At 41.8% G+C, this 27,524-nt stretch overlaps 1 protein-coding gene across 4 annotated transcripts; it reads left to right on the top strand.

The window, feature by feature from the left end:
* Positions 1-713: 713 nt before the first annotated feature.
* GOLPH3L (golgi phosphoprotein 3 like) lies at positions 714-27,458 on the top strand (the record flags this gene model as incomplete). Of its 4 annotated transcripts, XM_080692951.1 has the most annotated exons (5): positions 714-819; positions 3,351-3,545; positions 19,499-19,630; positions 21,726-21,840; positions 27,031-27,458. In XM_080692951.1, 4 exons carry the CDS (start codon positions 3,363-3,365, stop codon positions 27,456-27,458), a joined length of 858 nt encoding a protein of 285 aa, XP_080549077.1. The 4 variants fall into 4 exon arrangements, with proteins under 4 accessions (XP_080549077.1, XP_080549078.1, XP_080549079.1 ...); XM_080692952.1 differs by lacking the exon at positions 714-819 and having other exon boundaries at positions 3,363-3,545; positions 27,007-27,458; XM_080692953.1 differs by lacking the exons at positions 714-819; positions 19,499-19,630 and having other exon boundaries at positions 3,363-3,545.
* Between the last annotated feature and the right edge of the window lie 66 nt (positions 27,459-27,524).

Genomic DNA, 27,524 nt, shown 5'->3' on the forward strand with positions numbered 1-27,524 from the left:
CTTGGGGGTTTCTGATTGGTCCAGTGGAGAAACACCAAGGTAGGTTGCCTAGTGATCCTGAGGAAGCTGATGTGTTATTCCCTCTCTGCAACGAAGGATCAGGAAGTTTGTGCTCTCTGCGTGGCTGAGAAGTTTTTCACCTACTAGGACGGGGGTGGGGTAGGGGGAACAGGTGTCCTCCTAAAATAGAGCGCAAGCTGAAGCCTACTCCAGCTGTAACCCAGGAGTAACATCAGGTAAGCCACGGGAAAATTACATATTCTGATGTCCAAGAAAAGCCTCTAAATTTTAATTTTATGAGATAGGGGTGGTTTTTTTTTTTTTTCTTTCAGTTTATTCTTGACTTTTTTTTGTTTCTTAAAGAATAGGACTTTAAACTAGTAAATGACCAGGGGAAATTGATTCCTCAAAGAAAATTACCCTTTATTTTTCTCCCCTGAAGGTTTAAAGTTTATTGAATTGGGTTAGGAAATCATCCCAGTTTAGTGCCAGAGTTAGTGCCCTAAAGCCTTTATTTCATGATTCTGTTTTTCTTTCACCTTCTTACCTCCCACAAAAGTTACATTTGAAATAAGCCCTTATACAAAGAACCATTTGTAAGTCACTTCATTGAAATTTCTGTTTTAAATGTTCACATGCATTTCTGAGTACTCATTTTAATCAGTATATATTTATCGAGCAGTTACAACGTTAAAGACATTGTGCTAGTTGCTATGGAGAATATAAAAACCCAAGAAGACAATATTCCCGCCCTCGAGATGTTTAAAGTTGAGAGACAGCCATACCAAAAGAAAGACTATAATAAATACTTTGAAGGAAGTAAGTATAAATAAAGTTTTGTGAAAGTACAGTTGAGGAAGAGACCATTCTGGCCATGGGTCATATGGGTAAATGAAGAAAGGGATTTACTTAGGCCCTCATGGTGGGTCTTTAGTCGGCTTTTGAAGCATGGGTAAAGATTAGAGAGGAAGGGGAAAGGGAGAGAACTCCAGCAAGGATAAACAGAAAGCGTAAGGCATGTTTGAGGAAAGGCCCTACAACAGTACCTACTAGAAGGTAGAACTGGGTCCAGTCAAAACAACTCTTAAATATTATCCTTTTGTTCTCAAAGATAGTCTTTTAAATAACTCTTGATTTTAAATTTGTTGGATATCATCTTAAAAATGATATCTATATTTGATTGAAACAAAATATGCTAACCTTAAGCTATCACAGATCATTTAGATTTTAACAACTGTAGTACATCATATAAAAAGACATGTTTTGATTTGTACCCCCTGCAGTGCTAAGAATTGGGCCCAAAGCCTTTTGCATCTTAATAACTAAATATATGCTCTAACACTGAGCTATATCCCCAGCCAGTATATATAAAATTGAGGAAGAATATGCCAATCTTTTAACATTGTTTTTGGTTGAAAGCTGTTTTTGTATTTGCAAGATGGCTAGCTGGGCTTGAGATGTTAAGTGTACTAATTATGCAGATTTACTACACATGATTTTTTTTTTTTTTTTTTTTTTTTTTTTTTTTTTTTTGCGGGTCTGGGGATGGAACCCAGGGGCATTTGACCTCCGGGCTACACCCCCTGCCCTATTTTTTATTCTTTATTTTGAAACCGGGTCTCACTGAGTTGCAGAGGGCCTCACTAAGTAGCTGAGGCGAACCGCGATCCTCCAGGTCTCAGACTCCCGAATGCTGGGATTACAAGCGTGCGCCACCACGCCCGGCTCTACACATGATTTTCTAAATGTTATTCTCTAACGTATTGGTCTCCAAAGTGAAGGCTTGAAATGAGTCATTAGGGCATGGAAAGAAAATATTAAAACATTTTTATTGTTTTTCTCATTTTTTACTTTCAATATTTTGTGTGTTTTATAAAGTAGGACCATTGAATGTTTATGAAAATTATTTATAAATGATCATGTGCAGCAGGGCACAATGGCCCACACCTATACTCCCAGTACTAGGGAAGCTAAAACAGGAAGATTGCAGGTTTAAGGCCAGCCCTGACGACATAGCAAAAAATAAAATAGGACCAAGAGTGGAGCTTAGTGGTAGAGTACCCCTGGGTTCAATTCCAGGCTAGAAAAAAATTATTTACATTTGGGGCTAGATGTTCCTAAATTTTCACTATTCTGTCTTATTTAACTTGGAAACCCATTATGTGTAAGAGGAGTAACAGTGGTGGACCTTCACTCTGGGGTTGTAGTTACAGGAAACTATGCTTAAAAGATGATCATTTCTACTGGACTTTAGGATTACTGATTTGATTTTTTGTTGTTGTTTGGTTGGTTTTGGTGGTACTGGGGATTGAACCAGGGGTGTTCTACTCTATACCCCTAGGCCTATTTTTCTAAATTAAATAATTTTATTTTTGTACTAGGGATGGAACCTAGGGGCATTCAACCTCTGAGCTACACTCCCTACCCTATTTTTTATTCTCTTATTTTTGAAACAGGGTCTTAGTAAGTTGCCCAGGGCCTCACTAAGTAGCTGAGGCTGTTCGCAAACCGAGATCCTCCAGTCTCAGCCTCCCAAATTGTGGGATTACAAGCATGCCACCACCACACCCGGTTTCTCCCAGCCCTATTTTTAGTCTTTATTTTGAAACAGGGTCTCATTAAGTTGTGGAGTGCCTCACTAAGTAGCTGAAACTGGCTGTAAAACTGAATTATCTGTTTCAGCCTCCCTCACTGTATTATAAGTATGTGCCACCATGCCTGGCTCCCTCAGCCCTATTTTATTTCTTGTTTTCACACAGGGTCTTGCTAAGTTGCTGAAGCTGGTCTTAAACCTGCAATCCTCCTGTCTCAACTTCCCAAGTACTGAGATTATAGGCATGAGCCACTAAACCTGGCTCTATTTTATTTTATTTTTATTATTATTATTGATCAGGAGTGGTGGCACACACTTGTAATCCCAGCATCTGGGAGGCTGAGACCGGAGGATTGTGTTTCACAGACAGCCTCAGCTACTTAGTGAAGCCTTCTGCAACTTAGTGAGTCCCTGTTTCAAAATAAAGAATAAAAATAGGGCAGGGGGTGTGGCTTGGGGGTCAAATGCCCCTGGATTCCATCCCCAGACCCACAAAAAATTATTATTATTATTATTATTATTATTATTATTATTATTATTATTGCAGTGCTAGTAATCGAACCCAGAGGCATTCTACCTCTAAACTAAACTAAACTATTGTACTTGAGGAAAGATACTGTTACATACCTAAGTTTTCTGGTCATTACTTATTTAGGATTACAGATATTTTGTACTCATATACATTTTCAGTATGCATATATGAATATGTGTTTATTTACATACGCATAAAAATGGGCATTTTTTATGCCCCTTTCAGAAACAATTGAGAATGACCACGTTAACCCACCGGACCCGTCGCACTGAAGTAAGCAAGAACTCTGAAAAGAAGGTAGAAAGTGAAGAAGATTCTAATCAAGAGAGGAGTCCAGATAATGAAGACACTGGAGACTCTAAGGATATCCGACTCACCCTTATGGAAGAAGTATTGCTCCTGGGACTAAAAGATAAAGAGGTAATGTAGTTAGATTTGATAGACTATCTCAAAGACACAAATATTGAAATGTTTTAGGGCAGCCGGGCATGATGGCGCACACTTGTAATCCCAGCATTTGGGAGGCTGAGACTGGAGGAGGCTCACGGTTTGCAGCCAGCCTCAGCTACTTAGGCCCTCCACAACTCAGTGAAACCCGGTTTCAAAAATAAAGAATAAAAATATTGGGCAGGGGGTGTAGCTCGGAGGTCAAATGCCCCTGGGTTCCATCCCCAGACCCGCAAAAAAAAAAAAAAAAGTTTTAGGAATAATCTCATAGGATATTTTTGTTAATATAATGAAGAAATTTGGGAGGGTGACTGATCCTTGGACACTAAAATCCAGATCTTTAATCTTTTTTTTTCTTTGTGGCATTGGGAATTGAACTCAGGAGCATTCTACCTCTGAGCTCCCAGCTTTGCATTTTGAGTAGGACTGATTAATTTCCTCCTGACCTTAAATATCAGAATTTTTATTTCTATGTTATAGAGAAACTGCCTTTATCTTTGTGTATTTGTAAAGTTTTTGTAGTTGATACAAATTTTAGAAAAGAAAGTAAAAATCAAAGGACCTCATTAAGAGTTATGACCAGAGCCAGTCGTGGTGGAGCACGCTTGTAATCCCAGCATTCCAGAGGCTGAGACCGGAGGATCCTGGTTCCCGGACAGCCTCAGCTACTTAAGGCACACCATAACTTAGTGAGACCCTGTTTCAAAATAAAGAATAAAAAAATAGGGCAGGGGGTGTAGCTCGGAGATCAAATGTCCTGGCTTCCATCCCCAGACCCACAAAAAAAAAAAAAAAAGAAAAGAAAAAGAAAGTTAGCAAACTGGGCATGGTGGTGCACACTTATAATCCCAGCATTTGGGAGGCTGAAACAGGAGGATCACAGTTCACGGACAGCCTCAGCTACCTAAGTGAGGCCCTTTGCAACTCAGTGAGACCCTGTTATCAAAAATAAAAGACTAAAAAATAGGGCTGGGGTATAGCTCAGAGGTAGAATGCCCCTAGGTTCAATCCCCAGTGCCGAAATAAATAAATAAATAAATAAATAAATAAATAAATAAGTAAGTAAGTAAGTAAGTAAGTAAGTAAGTCTGGGAGCGTAGCTCGGAGGTAAAATGCTCCTGGGTTCCATCCCCAGTATTGCAAAGAAAAACAAAAGAATATCCTTGTTGGGCATAGTAGAGCACTCTTGTAATCCCAGTACTTGGAAGGCTGAGAGGAGGATCATGGTTTCTCGGCCAGCCTCAGCTACTTAGCAAGGCCTTCTGGAATTTAGTGTGACCCTGTTTCAAAATTTAAAAATAAAAAATAGGGCTGGGGGTGTAGCTCAGAGGTAAAATGCCCCTGGATTCAATCCATAGTACCACACACACACCAAAAAAAAAGTAGTGAGACTCTCATCTACTTAGTGAGACCCTGTTTCAAAATAAAAATAAAAAATAGGGCTGGTAGTATAGCTCAGAAGTTGAATGTCCCTGGGTTCATTCCCCAGTACCACACACACACACACAAAAGGCTGTCAGTCACGATAAATCAATTACTAGCTATAGATTTAAAAAAAAATTGCTCCTCTTTTGTTTTTTTCTTGCGGTACTGGGGGAGGAGCCAACGGACCTTTTACCTTCAAAAGCTATACCCCCAACCCTATTTTTTATTTTGAAACAGGGTCTTTTGCGGAGGGATTCACTAAGTAGCTAAGGCTATCTGGGAACCAGTCCTCCTGTCTCAGCTTCCCAAGAGCTGGGAATACAAGTGAAAATTGCTCCTCCTAAAAGTGACTCAGTCCTAAAACATTTTATTAAGTTTAAAAGTCGCCGGGTATGGTGGCGCACACTTGTAATCCCCGCGCTTGGGAGGCTGAGACAGGAGGATCGCACAGGTTCAAAGCCAGCCTCAGCTACTCAGTGAGGCTCTCAGCAACTTAGTGAGACCTTGTTTCCAAATAAAGTAAAATAATAGGTCTGGGAGTAGAGCCCGGAGGTAGAAAGGCCCCTGGGTTCCACCCTTAGTATCACAAAAAGAAAAGATTAAAAGTCTAAATTAGGTCACTACATGGTTTTGCCTTTTAGTTTCCTGATTGTGCAGTATGAACAATAAATCTTGTATGCAGTTACTGCCATTATGAGTGGGATAAATGTACCAGAAGGACTTGTTTGTTGGGTTTTTATTTTTAATTTTTGTATGTGTTTAGCAGTCTGTTAACAAACAAAAAAGAATATTTGCTTTGTTCTTTATTAAATCCAAACATAACTCTAAAGAATCATTTACTCTTGTAAAAGGAAATAAAACTGGGGGCCCAGGGATGTAGTACATTTGCCTCCTATGCATAAAATCCTTCGCTTCAATCTCTAGCACTGCAAAAAGAAAATAAAAGGGCCGGGCGTGGTGGCGCATGCCTATAATCCCGGCACTTGGGAGGCGGACACAGGAGGATCGCGCAGGTTCGAAGCCAGCCGTGCGCGCTGGCTTAGGAGACCCTGTTTCCAAATAAAAATATAAAAAATAGGTGTCTGGGAGTGTAGCCTGTAGGTAGGAGGGTTTCCAGGAACCCTAGTACCACCAAATAAATAAATATATTAATAACTGATTAATTAAAGTACAACATTTTACATTTTAGTAATCATGAATACTCAATTATGTACCTAGTATTTTCTCATTCAATTTTCTAATAAGCAATTATTTTGATACTGGGGTTTGAACCCAGAGGCATTCTACTTCCCAGTTATACCTCCAGCCCTATTTTATTTTTAATTTTTGAAATAGTCTCTCATTAGGTTGATGAGTCTACTATTTCCTGAGGCTGTCCTTGAACCTGTGATACTCCTGTCTCAGCCTCTCAAAAATTGGATTACAAGTGTATGCCAACATGTCCAGCTTTTCAAATGTTATTTTTAAAAGCCTTTATAAGCATATTTTTTAGTGTGGTTTTAAGTTTTTTTGTTTTCTTTTCTCTTTTCCCCTAACAGTCTACTGTGTGTGTGAGTGTGTGAGTGTGTGAGTGTGTGAGTGTGTGTGTGTGTGTGTGTGTGTGTGTGTGTGTGTGTGTGTTAGTGGGATTGAACTCTGGGACACCCCCAGCCCTATTTTATTTTTATTTTGAAACAGGGTCTCCCTAGGTTGATGAGAGTCTACCACTTACCGAGGCTGTTTTCAAACCTGTGATCCTCCTGTGTCAGACTCCCAACTACTGGGATTACAGGTATATGCCACCATGCCCAGCCACAAATGAATTTCTTTGTGTGTGTATGATACTAGGGGTGGAACCCAGGTGTGTTCTACCTCTAAGCTACACCCATTGCTAAGGCTGGGTGCGCACCTGCGCCTCTTCTGTCTTTGCCTCCCAAATACTGGGATTATAAGAATGTGTCACTAGGCCTGGTGATGCCTGGCTCACAAACGAATTTCTTTATAGAATTTTTTTGGTAATAACAAAAACTTATCATCAACCTAAATATACATATGTAGAGGCTTAGTTATATAAATTATAGTGCATCTAAAATATAGCACATCTATATTTACTGATGTGGAAAGATACCAGAATAATGGGTAATTGAAAAAAGTTGCCACTCAGTATAATCTCATTTCTGTAATAATATGAATGCATATAAAATAGAATATATATATATACATATGTGTGTGTGTATAGTACCCACTAACTTGTTTATTTATTTATTTATTTATTTGGTGGTACTGGGGGTTCCTGGAAGCCCTTCTACCTCTAGGCTACACTCCCAGACCTATTTTTACATTTTTATTTGGAAACAGGGTCTCCTAAGCCAGTGCGCGTGGCTGGCTTTGAACCTGCGCGATCCTCATGTCTCTGCCTCCCAAGCGTGGGGATTACAAGCGTGCACCACCACGCCCGCCTACTAACTTGTTTATAATGGTCACCTGGAGAGGATTAGATTCCAGGAGACTTTCACTTTTCTCAATTGTATATTTCTGTAATGTGATTTTTTTTTTTCCAGTACTGGGGATAAAACCCAGGGGCATTCTACCTCTGAGCTATATTCCAGCCCTATTTTTTAATTTTTGAAACAGGGTCTCACTGAGTTGCAAAGGGTCTCACTAAGTAGCTGAGGCTGTCCATGAATCACGATCCTCCTTTCTTTTTTCATTTTTTTTTTCAAAACTGGGGATAGAACCCAAGGGCATTCTACCTCCAAACTACACCCCCAGGCCTATTTTTTATTCTTTATTTTGAAACATGGTCTCATTGAGTTGTAAAGGGCCTAAGTAGCTGAGGCTGTAGCCTCCTAAATGCTGGGATTATAAGCATGTGCCACCACGCCTGGCTAGTCTTTTTTTTTTTTTTTTTTTTTTTTTATACTGAAAGTAAATGGCATACATTTAAACTGTACTTGGTGCCCTCCCATTTTCCCTTCCCCCTCCCAACAATGAATGCCCAGGATAACCATGCTATATTCATACTTTTACACATATTTGGAAGTAGCCCCTCATTAATCAAATTCAGCCTTCTTCCTTTCCTAGCTTTCCATTCAAACTTTGCTGAGATTTCCCTTCCATTATCTGGAGTCCCTCTGGTATCCCCAGTGCTCCCTAGTTTGGACATATTAGAGGAAACATGTCCCTTCTCTTTCTGTGTTTGGCTGATCTCACTTAACATAATGCTCTCCAGAACTTTCCATCTTCTTACGAATGACATGATTTTTGTTGTAGCTGAATAGAATTCCATTGTGTGTATTTCCCATAATTTTGCAATCCATTCATCTGTTGATGGGGACCTAGGTTGTTTCCATATTTTGGCTATTACAAATTGTGCTGCTATGAACATAGGTATGCATATGTTGCTGTCTTTCTCTGATTTCAACCCCCTTGGAAAAATACCCAGGAGTGGTAGAGCTGGATCATATGGTGGATCTATTCCCAGTTTTCTAAGGAATCTCCATACAGATCTCCATAGTGACTGAACTAGTTTCCACTCCCACCAAAAGTGTAGAAGAGTTCCTCTTTCCCCACATCCTCACCAGCATTTGCTGTTATTTGATTTCTTTATGCTTGCCACTCTGACTGGGGTTAGATGGAATCTCAGTGTAGTTTTGATTTGCATCTCCCTTGATGGCTAATGATGAAGAACGTCTTTTCATGTATCTTTTGGCCATTTTTATCTCTTCTTTTGTAAAGTGTCTATTCAATTCAATTGCCCATTTCTTGATTGGGTTGTTTTGCTAGTGTAGAGTCTTTTGAGCTGTTTGTAAATTCTGGATATTAGCCCCCTATCAGAGTGGTGGCTGGTAAAGATCTTTTCCCATTCTGTAGGCTTCCTCTTTAGGTTCTTGATGGTTTCCTTTGATGAGAAAAAACTTTTTAGTTTGATGCCATCCCACTTGTTAATTCTTGCTTTAATTTCCTGAGCTTTGGAGGTCTTGTTGAGAAAGTTACTGCCTGTGCCTATATGTTGGAGTGTTGAGCCTATGCCCTCTTCTAATAACTTCACAGTCTCTGGTCTAATCTCTAAGTCTTTGATCCATCTCGAGTTGATTCCTGTGCATGGTGAAAAGCAAGGATTTAGTTCCATCTTTCTACAAATGGACAGCCAGTTTTCCCAGCACCATTTGTTGAAAACGCTGTCTTTTCTCCAGCGTATGAGTTTGGCCCCTTTGTCAAAGATTAATTGACTATAGGTGTGTGGATTTGTATCTATATCTTCTATTCTGTTCCACTGGTCAGTATACCTGTTATTGTGCCAGTACCATGCTGTTTTTACTACTCTTGATCTATAGTATAATTTGAAGTCTGGGATTGTAATGCCTCCTGCGTGATTCTTATTGCTGAAAATTGCTTCTTATTCTTATTGCTGAAACACGGTCTCATTGAGTTGCAAAGGGCCTAAGTAGCTGAGGCTGTAGCCTCCCAAATGCTGGGATTACAAGCATGTGCCACACCTGGCTAGTCTTTTTTTTTTTTTTTTTTTTTTTTTTTTTTTTTGCAGGTCTGGGGATGGAACCCAGGGGCGTTAGACCTCCAAGCTGTCCCTGCCCTATTTTTTATTCTTTTATTTTGAAACAGGGTTTCACTGAGTTGCAAAGAGCGTCACTAAGTAGCTGAGACTGTCCATGAACTGTGATCCTCTGGTCTCAGCCTCCCAAATGCTGGGATTACAAGCGTGCGCCACCACGCCTGGCTTTAGTCTTTTATTTTTTGAAATAAGAGTCTCACTGACTTGTGAAGGGCCTCACTAAGTAGCTGAGGCTGTCTGCGAACCACAATCCTCCAGTGTCTGCCTCCCAAACATGATCCTCCTTTCTCAGCCTCCCAAGTACTGGGATTACAAGCATGTGCCACCAGTGTCCAACTATTGTCAGTTTTTAGTAGCCCTTAAACTGTGCTTTTCCTCATAGATATCACCTGTAGTAAAGAAATTTAATGACTGAATGATGACTTTCATACGTATGTGCTAAGTCTTTCTGCTTAGGCACTCTAAAGCATTGGCCCTTAACACAGTATCCTTAGTTGTCTTTGTTTCTAAATTGATTTTAAATCATTTGAGTAATTGTGGGGGAATAGATTTAGAGCCCTGGACAGTATGTAGCAATGAAAATTTCTTTTTCTCATAAGTGACAAATTATGGGAAAAGAAAAGCATATAAGTAGCCATAAGTAGCCGGGCATGGTGGCCCACACTTGTAATCCCAGTACTTGGGAGGCTGAGACAGGAGGATCACAGGCTCAGAGTCAGCCTCAGCTACTTAGTGAGGCCCTCCATAACTTAGAGAGACCCTGTTTCAAAAGAATATAAAATAGGACTGGGGATGTAGCTTAGAGGTAGAATGCTCCTGGGTCAATCCCTAGTACTATACACACACAAAGAAGAGAAAAAAAAGAAAGAAAAGCATATAAGCTACTATTTCATGTGCTTGAGAATAGTTTGAGAATTCACAAGCTAGATGGATTAGGGAAAAGACTTTAGAAATGTAACAACACAGCTGGGCGTGGTGGCGCACGCTTGTAATCCCCACCCTTGGGAGGCTGAGACAGGAGGATCGTGCAGTTTGAAACCAGCCTCAGCTACTGAGTGAGGCTCTCAGCAACTTATTGAGACCCTGTTTCCAAATAAAATATAAAATAGGTCTGGGAGTATAGCCTGGAGGTAGAAAGCCTCTGGGTTCCACCCCCAATACCACCAAAAAAAAAAAAAAAAGAAAGAAATGTAACAACACTCTTTCCCCAGGCTACTCTCCACCTGGATTTTGCATCATGAATCTGTTCTATATTACTCTAGATAACAGTATCATAGTCTCTATTGGTCATCTATAGCCATAGTAAATGGAGAACATATACTATCATCTCTTAGTGAATTTTTTTTTTTTTTTTTTTTGTATTGGGAATTGAACTCAGGGCCATTCTACCTCTGAACTACATCCCCTGGCCCTTTTTTATTTTTATTTTTGAAACAGTGTCTTGCTGGATTGATGTGTCTCACTACTTGTTGAAGCTGAAGCTGAAACTGTCCTAGAACCGGTGATGCTCCTGTGTCAGCCTCCCAAGTACAGGGATCACAGGCATATGCCACCACGCCTAGCCAGTGATTATCTTTTTCTACATCCAGTCTCTAAGCTGGGCATGGTGGTGCATGCTTCCAGACCTTATTTCCAAATAAGAAATAAAATCAGTCTGGGGGTGTAGCTCAGAGGTAGAATGCCTCTGGGTTCAATTCCCAGTACCACGCGCGCACACACAAAAAATTAATCTCCTTGTAGTTGTATAGGTATTTATTTTAGAATATTTTATTTTATTTTTTATTTATTTTTTTATTTTTGGTGGTACTGGGGGTGGAACCCAGAAGCCTTCTACTTCTGTGCTATACTCCCAGACCTATTTTATATTTTATTTGGAAACAAGGTCTCACTAAGTTGCTGAGAGCCCCACTAAGTAGCTGAGGCTGGCTTCGAACCTGTGCGATCCTCCTGTCTCAGCCTCCCAAGTACGGGGATTACAAGCGTGCGCCACCACACCCGGCTGTTTTAGAATATTTTAAAACTCTATGTAGAGTGCTATTTTACTTTTCCTATTATTGCAAATTACTCCATAAAAAGTTTAAAATTCATTTGGAGAGTTTTACATGTTTTAGGATACTGCAGTAAACAAGAATAATATTCAGAAACACCGGTTCTACATCCTGGTCTCTATTGCTTAGCTACAATGCTTCTCATTTATAGTTCTGTTGACAGTCTGACATCACTGTCACTGAAACAGAAGTTATATATTGTCAGAGAGAAATAAAAAAACAAAGGAAAACTTTTCTCCAGGATTTAATACTGGCTGAAATGTTTGCACACCTGTTGAGAGTTAGTCACCAGGACTACATGTGTTTTGCCTGAATAAATTGTGTGTTCTGAAGTAAGTTATAGTTTAACCTTAACTGGGCAGCTAAATTACATTAAATAAAATATTAAGCTAAAAGGAATGGTCTGTTCCTTAAAGAGGAGTCACATGACTTGCCTGCCCATGAGGCAGGCAGGGGAAGAAAAAACTAGTCCTAGACTTAAGCGGAAGATTAGTCTTCAGAAAGCGTGAGCCAGGGGAGACTGATGTCTCCAGCTGAGCTTTTGCCACATTAGCACATTTACTTTCAATCATAAGTCTGTGTGTTAGAGAAATATTTATTAAACAGATATGATGTGTCTGCCACAAAGGATACTCTCTCCTTAAGGAATTTATAGTCTAGTGAGGACAAACAGTTGGGTGTGGTGTGATGCCATAGATGTTATGAGGAAAGCATATGTAGGCACACCCAGGTGAGGATCACGGCCCACAAGGTGAGGTGGAGGGAAAGGAAGTTAGAGGTTACACGGAAGATGTACAGGAGTTGGAGAAGAAAGAATATTGATTCCCAGTTTCTCTGTATAGCAGAGAATGCAAAGGCCAGTAGGCAAAGTGTTGCAGTCAGAGCACCGAAAACACTTCAGGAGCCAGGCATATGGGGGCGCATGCTTGTAATCCTGTACTTGGGAAGATGAGACAGGAGGATCACAGGTTTGCAGCCAGCTTCAGCTACTTAGTGAGGCCCTCCACAACTTAGTGAGACCCTGTTTCAAAATAAAAAATTAAAAAATAGGACTAGGCTGTAGCTCAAAGGTAGACTGCCCCTGGGTTCAGATTCCAGTAACACCCATACACATAACACGCACACAAAATAAAAATTTAAAAAAAAAAAAGTTGAGGATAGCCAATTACTAGTAGTGTTCCAGAGAAGGAAAGAGGCAAGAGAGCAATTTGGCTTGAGCACTGTACTAAACCATTTAAACTCAGTTCTAAAACTACGAGGAACATTTGAAAGGTATATAAGTTTGGGGGAAAAGAGATAACTATATTTGAGCTTATAAATCATTTTGGGTATAGGGGGAACAATGGAATTGGAGCAACTCTACCTCTAGCAATATGGGCTCACATATTCAATCTTGAATAAGCTTAATTATTAATATATTATTGAGCCTTAGGAAAGTGGAGATGATCATCAAGGCCCCAAACATACTAAAATTAAAATCCAATAGGTGAGGTAGGCACAGTGGCTAATTTCTGTAATTCCAGTGACTCAGGAGACTGAGGGAGAAGAATTGCAAGTTCAAAGCCAGCCTGGGCAATTCAGCAAGATGTTGTCTCAAAAAATAAAAAGCCAGAGCTGGGCATGGTGCACACGCTTTTAATCCCAGTATTTGAGAGGCCTACAAAGAAGGATCGCAGGTTCCTGGCTAGCCTCAGCTATTTAGTGAAGCCCTTCACAACTTAGTGAGACCTTCTTTCAAAATAAAGAATGAAAAATAGGTCTAGAGGTGTAGCTCAGTGGTAGAATGCCCCTGGTTTCCATCCTCTGGACTACAAAAAAATAAAATAAAAAATAAAAAGGAGCCAGGCATAGTAGCCTACATTTTTAATCTCAGAGACAGGAAGATTGAAGGTCTTAGGACAGCTACAGCAAGTAGTTGAGACTCATCAACTTAGCAAGACCCTGTTTCAAGCCGGGTGTGGTTGGTACATGCTTGTAATCTCAGTACTTGGGAGGCTGAGACAGGAGGATCACAGGTTCATGCCCAGCCTCAGCTACTCAGTGAGGCCCTCCGCAATTTAGTGAGACCCTGTTTCAAAATAAAGAATAAAAAAATAGGTTTTCAAGGCCAGGCGTGGTGGCAAACACTTGTAATCCCAGCATTCGGGAATCTGAGGCCAGAGGATTGTGGTTTGCAGACAGCCTCAGCTACTTAGCCCCTCTGCAACTCAAAAATAAAGAAGCGTGTGGTGGTACACGCTTGTAATCCCAGCATTCAGGAGGCTGAGACCAGAGGATCACGGTTCGCAGACAGCCTCAGCTACTTAGTGAGGCCCTCCGCAACTTAGTGAGACCCTGTTTCAAAAATAAAGAATAAAAAATAGGACAGGGGGTGTAGCTCAGAGGTCAAATGCCTCTGGATTCCATCCCCAGACCCGCAGAAAGGAAGGAAGGAAGGAAAGAAAATAAGGCAGGGGGTGTAGCTCAGAGGTCGAATGCCCCTGGGTTCCATCCCCACACCTGCAAAAAAAAAAAAAAAAAAATAATAATAATAATAATAATAATAGGTTTGCAGCCAGCCTCAACTACTGAATAGAGCCAAACCCTGTTTCAAAATAAAGAATGAGCTAGACATCGTGGTGCACACTTGTAATCCCAGCATTTAGGAGGCTGACACGGGAGAATGACGGGTTGGTGGCTAGCCTCAGCTACTTAGGCTCTTTGTAACTCAGACCCTGTTTCAAAATAAAGAATAAAAAATAGGACTGGGGGTGTCGCTCGAAGGTAGAATGCTCCTGGGTTCCATCCCCAGTACCTCAAAAAATAATAAAATAAAAGAATGAAAAATAGGGCTACAGGTATAACTTAGAGATGGATGCCTCTAGGTTTAATACTCATTATCCCAGGGGTCGGAGGCGGAGGGAAGACTTTCAAAATAAAAAAATAGCCGAGCATGGTGGCACACACTTGTAATCCCAGCGTTTAGGAGGCTGAGACAGGAGGATCGCACAGATTAGAAGCCAGTCTCAGCTACTTAGTGAGGCTTTCAGCAATTTAGTGAGACCCTGTTTCCAAATAAAATATAAAATAGGTCTGGGAGTATAGCCCAGAGGTAGAAAAGCCCCTGGGTTCCACTCCCAGTACCACAAAAAAAAAAGAGACAGTTAATAAATTGGAAGCCAGATATGAAATAACTTGGCAGCCCTGTGCAGTGGCATACACTTGTAGTTCCAGCTACTCCCAAGACTGAGACTGGATCCCTTGAGACAAGGAGGATCACTTGCAAACCTAGGAGTTCAAGGCCAACTTGGGCGGTGGGGTTAAACCTGCCTCAAAAACAAGCCAGGCATTACATACTGGTAATCCCAGTACTTGGGAGGCTGAAACAGTAGGATTACAGGTTCATGCCAGCCTCAGCTATGTAGTGAGACCGTTTCCAAATTAAATATATATATATATATATATATATATATATATATATATATATATATATATATATATATGGCTGGAGGTGTAGCTCAGAAGTAGAATACCTCTGGGTTCAATTCCCATTAGTATGGGGGAAAAAAGACCAAAGTCCCAGGAAGAAAGAATAAAGAAAATAGTGGAGAACAAATTCGCTTTTTTGACCTCTGTTATGCTAGATAAAATTTGTCATGCTAGTTAGTTGGCACTTCAGAGCAAAGCCACAGGAATTCACTAAAGAACTTGAAGTCAGGCCAGGTGTGGTAACCCACACCTGTAATCCAGTACCTGTGGGAAGCTTAGACAAGAAGATCACAGGTTGGAAGCCAGCCTCAGCAACTTAGCAAAGCTCTCCACAACCTAGTAAAAACTTGTTTCAAAATAAAAATTTTAAAAGGGCTGGGGGAGACAGGCATGGTGGGGCACACTTGTAATCCCAGTACTTGGGAGGCTGAGAGACAGGAGATCGCAGGTTCGAGGCCAACCTCAGCTATTTAGTGAGGCCCTCCACAACTTAGTGAGAAATAAAGTTTCAAAAGAACAAAAAATCGAACTGGGGTTGTAGCTCAGAGGTAGAAGGTCCCTGGGTTCAATCCCCAGTACCACAAAAAAATTTAAAAAAAGAACATTTCAGATAAAGTAGAATCTGCCTCCAACAGACTTTCACTTAAGGAAATTTTACTTTAGGAAGAAGGAAAATGGTACAAGAAAAGAGGTCTGAGGTGCAAGAAGGAATGGTGAGCAAAAGAACAGGTAAGCATCCGAGTAAATCTAAGAGAGTGCTGCCTGTATACTACAGTGATGGTCATCACCGATATCTAATTTGTGAGGTAAAAAAGATAAGGTGTTGGACAACTAAGAAAGTGGTAAAAGTATTGAATACTTTCACATTTAGGTTTTATATTCATTTCAAATGAATGAACACGCACGTAAAATTTTCAAGTCATAACTTCCAAAAGAAAGGAATGAAGCCGGGCGTGCTGGCACACGCTTGTAATCTCAGCATTTGGGAGGCTGAGACCAGAGGATGGCAGTTCACAGACAGCCTCAGCTACTTAGGCCCTTTGCAATTCATTGAGATCCTGTTACAAAAAAGACTAAAAAATAGGGCTGGGGATGTAGCTCGGAGGTATAATGCCCCTGGGTTCCATCCCCCATACCACACACACACACAAAAAAAAAAAAAAAAAAAAAAAAAAAAGGAAGGAAGGGAAGGAAGGATCGCCAGGCATGGTGGCGCACGTTTGTAATCCCCGTGCTTGGGAGGCATAGACAGGAGGATCGCGCAGGTTCGAAGCCAGCCGCGTGCGCTGGCTTAGGAGACCCTGTTTCCAAATAAAAATGTAAAAATAGGTCTGGGAGTGTAGCCCGGAGGTAGAAGGGCTTCCAGGAACCCCAGTACCACCAAAAAAAAAAAAAAAAAAGGAGAAAGGATGGACAGACTGGGGTGTAGCTCAAAGATAGAATACCCCTAGGTTTAATCCCTAGATATACACACGAAAGAAAGAAAGAAAGAAAGAAAGAAAGAAAGAAAGAAAGAAAGAAAGAAAGAAAGAAATGAATATATAATTTCCAAGATAATAAAGAGGGAAAAGGGTCAAGCACAGTGGCACACATGGCTAATGACAGTACTTGGGAGGCTGAGAGAGGAAGCTCTCAGGTTGGAGGATAGCCTCAGCAGTGTATCAAGACTCTCAACAACCTAGTGAGACCTTGTTTCAAAATAAAAAATAAAATAGGGCTGAGGGTGTAGCTCAGAGGTAGAATGCCCTGGGTTCAACCCATAGTACCACAAAAAAAGTAATAAAAATAAAAATAGAAGCCGGGAGTGGTGGCACAGGCTTGTAATCTCAGCATTTGTGAGGCTGAAACAAGAAGATTTCAGGTTCATGGCCAGCCTCAGCTACTTAGTAAGGCCATCTACAACTTAGTGAGACCCTGTTTCAGCGTAAAGAATAAAAAATAGGGCTGGGGATGTAGCTCAGAGGTAGAATGCCCTTGGGTTCAATACCCAATACCGAAAAATTAAATGAATAAAAATAGGGCTGAGCATGTGGTTCAGAGAGAATACCCTTGGGATTGATCCTCAGTACAAAACAATAAAAATAAAAGAGGAGAAAAAGCTGGGCATGATGGTAGATGCTTGTAATCCTAGTACTTGGGAGGCTGAGACAGGAGGATTGCAGGTTCAAAGACAGCCTCAGCTACTTAGTGAGGCCATCTGCAAATTAGTGAGACCCTGTTTAAAAATAAAGCCGAGCATGGTGGTGCACGCTTGTAATCCCAGCATTTGGGAGGCTAAAGACAGGAGGATTGCGGTTCACGGACAGCCTCAACTACTTAGAGAGGCCCTTTGCAACTTAGTGAGACCCTGTTTCAAAGTAAAGAATAAAAAGTAGGGCAGGGGGTGTAGCTCAGAGATTGAATGCCCCTTGGTTCCGTTCCCAGACCCGCAAAAATAAATAAAAAAAGAAAGAAAGAACAAAAAATCAAAATGGGCGGTGGAGCTCAGAGGTACTAAAAAAAAAAAAAGACCAAGAGTGGAGCTTGGAGGCAGAATGCCTCTGGGTTCAATTCACAATACCAAAAAAAAAAAAACCTTGAAATCAGAATATAATAATTCAGGGCTAAGTACATTCCTGTAATCCCAATACTTGGGAGGCCAAGATAGGAGGGTTGCAGATTTGAAGCTAGCCTCAGCAGTTTAGTGAGAACTTGTTTCAATATGAAAGGGGCAAGACGGGTGTGGTGGCACACCCATGTAATCTCAGCATTTGGGAGTCTGAGACAGGAGGATTTGTTAGAGGATAGCCTCAGCTACTATTTAGTGAGGCCTTTGCAACTCAGTGAGACCCTGTTTCAAAATAAAGAATAAAAAACCAGGCTAGGGTTGTACCTCGGAGGTAGAATGCCCCTGGGTTCTATCCTAAGTACTGTAAAACAAAATTAATTAACTAATTAATTTAAAATTTTTTTGTGATACTGGGGGGGTGGAACCCAGGGGCTTTCTACCTCCAGGCTATACCCCAGCCCTAATATTTATATATAATCTATTTGGAAACAGGGTCTCACCAAGTTGCTGAGAGCCTCACTAAGTAGTTGAGGCTGGCTTTGAACCTGTGTGATCCTCCTGTCTCAGTCTCCCAAGCACTGGGATTACAAGTGTGTACCACCACACCCGGCTCTAAAATTATTTTTAAAATCAGGCTGGGATGTAGCTTGGAGGTAGAATGACCCTGGTTCCATCCCCAGTACCGCAAAAAGAAAGAAAAAGAAAGGGCAGGGCAGTAGGGTGTAGTGGTGCACAACTGTAATCCCAGCACTTGGGAGGCTGCCACAGGAGGATCACAGGTTTGCAGCCAGCCTCAGCTACTTAGTGCGGCCCTCTGCGACTTAGTGAGACCCTGTTTCAAGATAAAACATAGCTGGGCATGGTGGCGCATGCTTGTAATCCCAGCATTTGGGAGGCTGAAACCAGAGGATCGCGGTTCGTGGACAGCCTCAGCTACTTAGTAAGGCTCTCCATAACTTAGTGAAACCCTGTTTTAAAATAAAGAATAAAAAATAGGGCAGGGGATATAGCTCGGAGGTCGGATGTCCCTGGGTTCCATCCCCAGACCTGCAACAACAACCAAAAATAAAGATAAAGCATAAAAATATGAGGGTGGGGGCAGGGGGCTAGGATGTAGCTCAGTAGCAAAGCGCCTGCTTTGCAGGTGTGGTATTCTGGGTTTGATCCCCAGTTCCAAAAAGACAAAAAAAAAGACCCTTTCAAAAAAATATATGGCTGGGCATAGTGGTGCACGCTTGTAATCTCCACGCTTGGGAGGTGGAGACAGGAGGATAGCACAGGTTCCAAGCCAGCCACGCGCGCTGGCTTAGGAGACCCTGTTTCCAAATAAAAATGTAAAAATAGGTCTGGGAGTGTAGCCCGGAGGTAGAAGGGCTTCCAGGAACCCCAGTACCACCAAAAAAAAAAAATTTTTTTTTAAATATATACGGTTGCCGGGCGTGGTGGCGCACGCTTGTAATCCCTGCGCTTGGGAGGCTGAGACAGGAGGATCACACAGGTTCAAAGCCAGCCTCAGCTACTTAGTGAGTGAGGCTCTCAGCTACTTAGTGAGACCCTGTTTCCAAATAAAATATAAAATGGATCTGGGAGTATAGCCCGGAGGTAGAAAGCCTCTGGGTTCCACCCCCAGTACCACAAAAAAAAAAAAAAAAAAAAAAAAAAAAATATATATATATATATATATATATATATATATAATTTGCATGTATATTGGGCAGTTTGGATTAAGGAGATTAAAGAAACTTCGTATTTTCCTACTATATACTTTGCTTTGAGTTCATATGGTGTGATGTCAAATGAATCACAAAAAAATCATACCTCATTCTTAGACTTCGGCCAGAAGTGAGTATCACTTTGAGAACATGTTCCTTTTCCCCTCTCCTAGGGTTATACATCTTTCTGGAATGACTGCATATCATCTGGCCTTCGAGGGGGCATCCTGATAGAGCTGGCCATGCGAGGGCGAATCTATCTGGAACCCCCCACCATGCGTAAGAAGCGACTCTTAGACAGAAAGGTAAGGCATCTTCTGTGGACGTCTTTTCTTATGGAAAGGCAAACACCACCAGTACATTTTGGAAGAATAAGTGGATTTGAAGTGAGACAGGAGAAATATCAGTGACTCAGCTGTGCCATTGTCTAAAACAGGTTTAATTGTCCTATAGCAGAGAGAGAAGCTTAACTATCCTTAGCAGTCAAAGGAAACGCATGATTTTGTCTTCTTTTACATGCAGAAAAAGTACATTTAATCCCAAACACTTACAGGCATGTACCACCACGCTCAACTCTGTTTATTCTCTTCACTATTCTGTTTCTCTTCCTCCATTTACTGGAAGTTATTTCTAACATATAAAGTATATTTGTTTTTGTTTGTTTGTTTGTTTTGTTTTGTTTTATGGTACTGGGGATATAACCAGGGGCATTCTACCTCCAAACTATACCCCCAACCCTATTTTTTAGTCTCTCTCTCTCTCTCTCTCTCTCTCTCTCTCTCTCTCTCTCTCTCTCTCTTTTTTTTTTTTTTTTTTGCGGGTCTGGGAATGGAACTCGGGGGCATTCGACCTCTGAGCTACACCCCCTGCCCTATTTTTTATTCTTTATTTTGAAACAGGGTCTCACTAAGTTGCAGAGGGCCTCACTTAAGTAGCTGAGGCTGTCCTCAAATTGTGATCCTCCTGTCTCAGTCTCCCAAATGCTGGGATTACAAGCATGCGCCACCATGCCTGGCTTCTCTTTTTATTCTTTACTTTGAAACAGGGTCTCACTGAGTTGCAAAGGGCCTCACTAAGTAGCTGAGGCTGGCTGTGAACCCTGATCCTCCTGTCTCAGCCTCCCAAATGCTGGGATTACAAACGTGTACCACCACGCCCAGCTTTGAAGTATATTTTTGTATTTTCTTTCTTTCATCAAACCCTAAATTGCTAAAATTGGCTTCGATCCTGCTATCCTCATGTCTCAGCCTCCCAATATACTATATTAGAGGCATGCATCACCATACCTGGCATTATCCTATATCATTTAGAACCAAATTTATAAACCAGGCATGATGGCGCATGCTTGTAATCCTACTACTTGGGAAGATAAGACAGGAGGATCGTGGTTGCTGGCCAGCCTCAGCTACTTAGTGAGGCCCTCCACAACTTAGTGAGACCCTGTTTCAAAATAAAGAATAAAAAATAGGTCTGGGGAGTAGCTCAGGAGTAGAATGTGCCTAGGTTTCATACTACAAAAACAACAACAACAAATTTATAAACCTGGTATGGTGGTGCATGCTAGTAATCCCAGCATTTGGGAGGCTGAGACAGGAGGATCGCAGGTTCTCAACCAGCCTCAATTACTTAGTGAGGCCCTTCACAACTTATTGAGACCCTGTTTCAAAATAAAGAATAAAGTTGGGTGTGGTGGTGCGCTTGGGAGGTGGAGACAGGAGGATCGCGCAGGTTCAGAGCCAGCTGTGCTGGCTTAAGAGACCTTGTTTCCAAATAAAAATAAAAAAAACATAGAAAAAAACACAGGTCTAAGAGTGTAACCCAGAGGTAGAAGGGTTTCCAGGAACCTCAGTACCAACAAAAAAAAAAGAATAAAAAATAGGGCTGGAGGTATAGCTTGGAGGTAGAATGCTCCTGGGTTCAATCCTCAGTACTGCAAAAAAAAAGAAAAAAAAAATGATAAACCAGGCATGGTGGCACACGCTAGTAATCCCAGTACTTGAAAGGCTGAGACAAGAGAAGTGCAGGTTCAAAGACAGCCGCAGCAACTGAACTGAGTTCAATCACCCCCACACACACACACGTGATGAATGAATCAGAGTCTTTTTTTTTTTTTTTTTTTTTGTACCAGGGATGGAACCTAAGGGCACTCTTCTATTTTTTTGCAGTACCAGGGATGGAACCCAAGGCCATTGTACCTCCAAGCAACACCCCCAGCCCTATTTTTTGTCTTTTTGTTTTACAAACAGGGTCTCACTGAGTTGTGAAGGGCCTCACTAAGTAGCTGATACTGTCCACGCACCACCAGCCTCTGGTCTCTTACTCCCAATGCTGGGATTGCTGGGATTCTGTGCGCCACCACGGCCGGCTAATCAGAGTCCTTTGTTTCTTCTTTTCTCACAGGTGTTGTTAAAGTCAGACAGCCCAACAGGGGATGTTTTACTGGATGAAACTCTCAAACACATCAAAGCAACTGAACCCACGGAAACTGTCCAGACATGGATAGAGCTGCTCACTGGTAAGATTACTCAAAAGGATTCACAGCTTCATGCTTGGTTATCTTTATCCTACTCTTTATTCAGGTTGGGATAAGAAGTACAGAAATCCCTCGTGTGCTGGGTAAGATACATATGATTAATTTTGATAACTAAAGTTTTCCAAAGCTTCTGTGTATCATCTGCCACCCTCCCTCTTTAACACATTGAAGAATAGTATTCTTTTTTTTTGGGGGGGGGGATGGTACTGGTGTACCTGGAAGCCCTTCTACCTCCGGGCTACACTCCCAGACCTATTTTATACGTTTTTCTTTTTTTGGAAACAGGGTCTCTTAAGCCAGCATGGCTGGCTTCAAACCTGCGCAATCCTCTCCTGCACAATCCTCTTGTCTCTGCCTTCCAAGTGCGGGGATTACAAGCGTGCGCCACCAAGCCCAGCGAAAAATAGTATTTTTCACAAGAAATTTTATTTATTTATTTATTTTTTATTTTTTGGTGGTACTAGGGGTGGAACCCAGAGGCTTTCTACTTCCAGGCTATACTCCCAGACCCATTTCATATTTTAGTTGGAAACAGGGTCTCACTAAGTTGCTGAGAGCCTCACTAAGTAGCTGAGGCTGGCTTCGAACCTGCGCGATCCTCCTGTCTCAGACTCCCAAGCGCTGGGATTACAAGCGTGCGCCACCACGCCTGGCTTCACAAGAAAGTTTCTTTATTGAGGTGATAACCAGGATTTTTTTTTTTTTTTTTTTTTTTTTTTTTTTTTAGTTGTACTAGGGGTGGAACCCAGAGGCTTTCTACCTCCGGGCTATACTCCCAGACCTATTTTCTATTTTATTTGGAAACAGGGTCTCACTAAGTTGCTGAGAGCCTCACCAAGTAGCTGAGGCTGGCTTCGAACCTGTGCAATCCTCCTGTCTCAGCCTCCCAAACACTGGGATTACAAGCATGCGCCACCATGCTGGGCGATAACTAGGATATTGACACTGATACAATCTACCAGTCATGAATTTCCTGGGTTTTTTTTTCTTTCAGTATTGAGAATGGAACCCCAGGGGTATTCTACCTCCTAGCTACACCCCCAACCATATTTTTTTTTTTTTTGTGTGTGTGTGTGTGTGTGTGTGTTGCTGGGGATGGAACCAGCTTCTCAAATGCTGGGATTACAAGCATGCGCTACCAGCCTGGCTTATTCTTTATTTTGAAACATGGTCTCGCTAAGTTGTGGAGGGCCTCACTAAATTGCTGAGACTGGCTGCAAACCTGCAATCCTCTTGTCTCAGCCTCCCAAATACTGGGATTACAAGTGTGCACCACCACACCCAACAACTAGCATTTTTTTATTGTGGTATGTATTGTGGTTTTATATATATTTATATATGTGTGTATGTGCATATTATGTGTGTATATATATGTATATATATATATATATTTTTTTTTGCCATTCATAAACATATAGTTCAGTGGCATTAAACATTCATAGCCAGACATGGTGGCACATACTTGTAATCCCCACGCTTGGGAGGCAGAGACAGGAGGATCGTGCAGGTTCAAAGCCAGCCTCTCTGGCTTAAGAGACCCTGTTTCCAAACAAAAATATGAAAAAACAGGTCTGGGAGTGTAGTCCGGAGGTAGAAGGGTTTCCAGGAACCCCAGTACCTCAAAAAAAAAATTCACAATGTTGTGTAACTATCACCTCTACAGATAGTCAAAGCTTTCTCACCATCACCAATAAAAACTCAGTACCCATTAAATAATAACTCTCTTTTTGCCTCTCTCTCTAGTCCCAGAAACCCCTATTTTACTTTGTCTCTTTGAATTTGCCTATTCTAAGGTACCTCATATAAGTGGAATCAAACAATACTGTCCTTTCTGTGTCTGACTTATTTCATGATGTTTGTCAAGGTCCATTCCATGTTGCAGAATAAAAATTTTATTTTTATGGCAATTAATATGCCCATGTGTGTGCACCAGTGTGCATTTATGTGTGTATGTGTATACCACTTTTTTTTATCCATTCATCTTGTATTATTTTAACCTTTGGCTATTATAAATAATGTTGCTAGGCCAGGCATGGTGGCGCACGCTTGTAATCCCCGTGCTTGGGAAGCGGAGACAGGAGGATCGCGCTGGTTCGGAGCCAGCTACGCTGGCTTAAGAGACCCTGTTTCCACATAAAAAGTTAAAAAATAGGTCTGGGAGTGTAGCCCATGGGAATGTATCCCAGAGGTAGAAGGGCTTCCAGGAGCCCCAGTACCACCAAAAAATAAAAATAAATAAATAAATAAATAATGCTGCTATGAACATGGGTATACACATACCTGTTCAAGTTCCTGCTTTCAGTTCTTTTGGATATATAACTAGTAGTAGAATTGCTTGGTCATATTTTGGTTCTGTGTTTGTTTGTTTGTTTGTTTGTTTTGGTACTGGGGATAGAACCCAGAGGCATTCTACCTCCAAATTACATCCCCAACCCTATTTTTTTATTCTTTATTTTGAAACAGGGTCTCACTAAGTTTCAGAGGGCCTTACTAAGTAGCTGAGGCTGGCTGCAAACCTATGATCCTCTTGTCTCAGCCTCCCAAGTACTGGGATTACACATGTGCACCACCACGCCTGGCTTGTGTTTATCCTTTTGAGAAACTAACAAACTGTTTTTCACAAAGCATGTGCCATTTTAGATTCCCACCAGCAATGTTTTAGTGTTGTAATTTCTCCATATCTTGGTCAACACTTGTTCTTTTCTTTTTTTTTCTCTTTCTTTTCTTAGTTATAGCCATCCTAATAGGTGTGAAATGGCCAATGATATTAAGCATCTACCTTCTTTGGGGGAATTTCAAGCTCTTTGCCACATTTTCTGTGTATGTGTGTAACTGGGTGTTGAAGCCAGGAGTATTCTGCCAGTAAACTATATCCTCAGTCCTTCCCCAGTCCTTTGTGTGTGTGTGTGTGTGTGTGTGTGTGTGTGTGTGTGTGTGTGTATGTGGTGGTACTGGGAATGAAACCAGGGAGTACTGGTGTTTGAACCCAGAGGCATTCTATCTCCAAGTTACACCTCCAGCCCAATTTTATATCTTATTTGGAAACAGGGTCTCGCTAAGTTTCCAAGGCTGGCTTTGAACCAGTGATCCTCCTGTCTCAGCATCCCAAGTACTGGGATTACAAGTGTGTGTCACCATGTCCAGTTTATTCTTTTATTTTGAAACAGGGTCTCACTAAGTTGCAGATGGCTTCACTAAGTTGCTGAGGCTGGCCGTGAACCTGAGATTCTACTGTCTCAGCCACCTAAATACTGGGATTAAAAGTGCACCTCAGACAGGCATGGTAGTGCACTCTTGTAATCCCAATATTCAGAAGGCTTAGACAGGAGGATCATCGCGGTTTGTGGACAGCCTCAGCTACTTTGTGAAGCCCTTCCCTACTCAGTGAGACCCTGTTTCAAAAATAAAAAGACTAAAAGATAGGAGTGGGAGTGTAGCTCAGAGGTAGAATGCCCCTGGGTTCCATTCTCACTACAGAAAAAAAAAAGTGTGCTACTCAGCTGGACATGGTGGCACACGCTTGTAATCCCTGCATTTGGGAGGCTGAGACAAGAGGATCACAGTTCGCAGATAGCCTCAGCTATTTAGCAAGTCCTTTGCAATTTAGTGAGATCTTGTTTCAAAATAAAAAATAAACTGGGCGTGGTGCACGCTTGTAATCCCCATGCTTGGGAGGCGGAGACAGGAGGATCGCGCTGGTTCAGAGCCAGCCTCACTGGCTTAAGACACCCTGTTTCCAAATAAAAAAATATATAAAATAGGTCTGGGAGTGTAGCCCAGAGGGAGAAGGGTTTCCAGGAACCCCAGTACCACCAAAAAAAAGAATAAAAAAATAGGGCTGGGGGTGTAACTCAGAGGCAGAATGCCCCTGGGTTCCATCCTCAATACCAAAAGAAAAAAAAAGTGTGTCCCTCAGCTGGGCGAGGTGGTGCATGCTTGTAATCCCAGCATTCGGGAGGCTGAGACAGGAGGATCACGGTTCGCAGACAGCCTCAGCTACTTAAGTGAGGCCCTTTGCAACCCAGTGAGACCCTGTTTCAAAATAAAGAATAAAAAATAGGGCTGGGAGCCACGCGTGGTGGCGCACGCTTGTAATCCCAGCATTTGGGAGGCTGAGATCGGATCGCGGTTCGCAGACAGCCTGAGCTACCTAGTGAGGCCATCCACAACTTAATGAGACCCTGTTTCAAAATAAAGAATAAAAAATAGGGCAGAGGGTATAGCTCAGAGGTTGGATGCCCCTGGGTTTCATCCCCAGACCCACAAAAAAAAAAAATTCATTTTCATTAATGAATGGAGATTGTGCTTTTAAATTTTTAATCATTCAGAAGCTGACCATGGTAACAACACCTGTAACCCCACTATTCTGGAGGCTGAGGCAGGAAGATTGCAAGTTTGAAGTCAGCCTGAGCAACTTAGTGATACTGTCACAAAATAAAAAAGGCCTTGCAAGCCGGGCGTGGTGGCGCACGCTTGTAATCCTCGTGCTTGGGAGGCTGAGACAGGAGGATCGCACAGGTTCGAAGCCAGCCTCAGCTACTTAGTGAGGCTCTCAGCAACTTAGTGAGACCCTGTTTCCAAATAAAATATATTAAAAAAAAGGTCTGGGAGGATAGCCCAGAGGTAGAAAGCCTCTGGGTTCTACCCCCAGTACCACCAAAAAAGGCCTTGCACAGTGGCACATGCCTGTAATCTCAGTACTTTTCAGGCTGTTACAAAAGGATCATAGGTTCAAGGCCAGCCTCGACAATTTAGCGAGACCATTTCAGAATTAAAAATAAAATAGGGCTGGTGGTGTAACTTAGAGGTAGGATGCCTGTAGGTTCAATTCCCAGTTCAGTCTCCAGAACAAAAATAAAATAAAATGAAATGAAACGGGATGGTATAGAGTACGCCTAGATTCAGTCCACAGTACCACAATAAAATAAAATAATTTACGCCAGGTGTGGTGGCGTACGCTTGTAATCTCAGCATTCGGGAGGCTTCAGCTACTTCGTAAGGCCCTCCGTAACTTAGTGAGGCCCTGTTTCAAAATAAAGAATAAAAATAGGGTGTAGCCTGAAGGTCAATTGCCCCTGGGTTCCATCCCCAGACCCACAAAAAAAATTAATTTACTTTATCCATTTTGGTTCCCTCCTTCTGTTCATTATATGCTGTTTCTTTTCCCCATAGGTGAGACCTGGAACCCTTTTAAATTACAGTACCAGCTGAGAAATGTACGAGAGCGAATTGCAAAGAACCTGGTAGAGAAGGGCATTCTAACCACCGAGAAACAGAATTTCCTACTATTTGACATGACTACTCATCCGGTGACCAATATAACTGAGAAGCAGCGACTAGTGAAAAAACTTCAAGATAGTGTACTGGAGCGGTGGGTGAACGACCCTCAGCGCATGGACAGGCGCACGCTGGCGCTGCTGGTGCTGGCCCACTCCTCCGATGTGCTAGAGAACGTCTTCTCCTCTCTGACAGATGACAGGTATGACGTGGCAATGAACAGAGCCAAGGACCTCGTAGAACTGGACCCCGAAGTGGAGGGGACAAAGCACAGTGCCACGGAGATGATCTGGGCTGTGCTGGCAGCCTTCAATAAATCCTAAAGCCGCAGGTGGCTTTCTCCCTTTCCTCTGCTGACGGGTGACTGTGGGAGACCCCGACACTGAGTT

The sequence above is a fragment of the Muscardinus avellanarius genome, assembly GCF_963383645.1.
Source record: "Muscardinus avellanarius genome assembly, chromosome: 3".
In the NCBI taxonomy this organism is placed as follows: Eukaryota; Metazoa; Chordata; class Mammalia; order Rodentia; family Gliridae; genus Muscardinus; species Muscardinus avellanarius.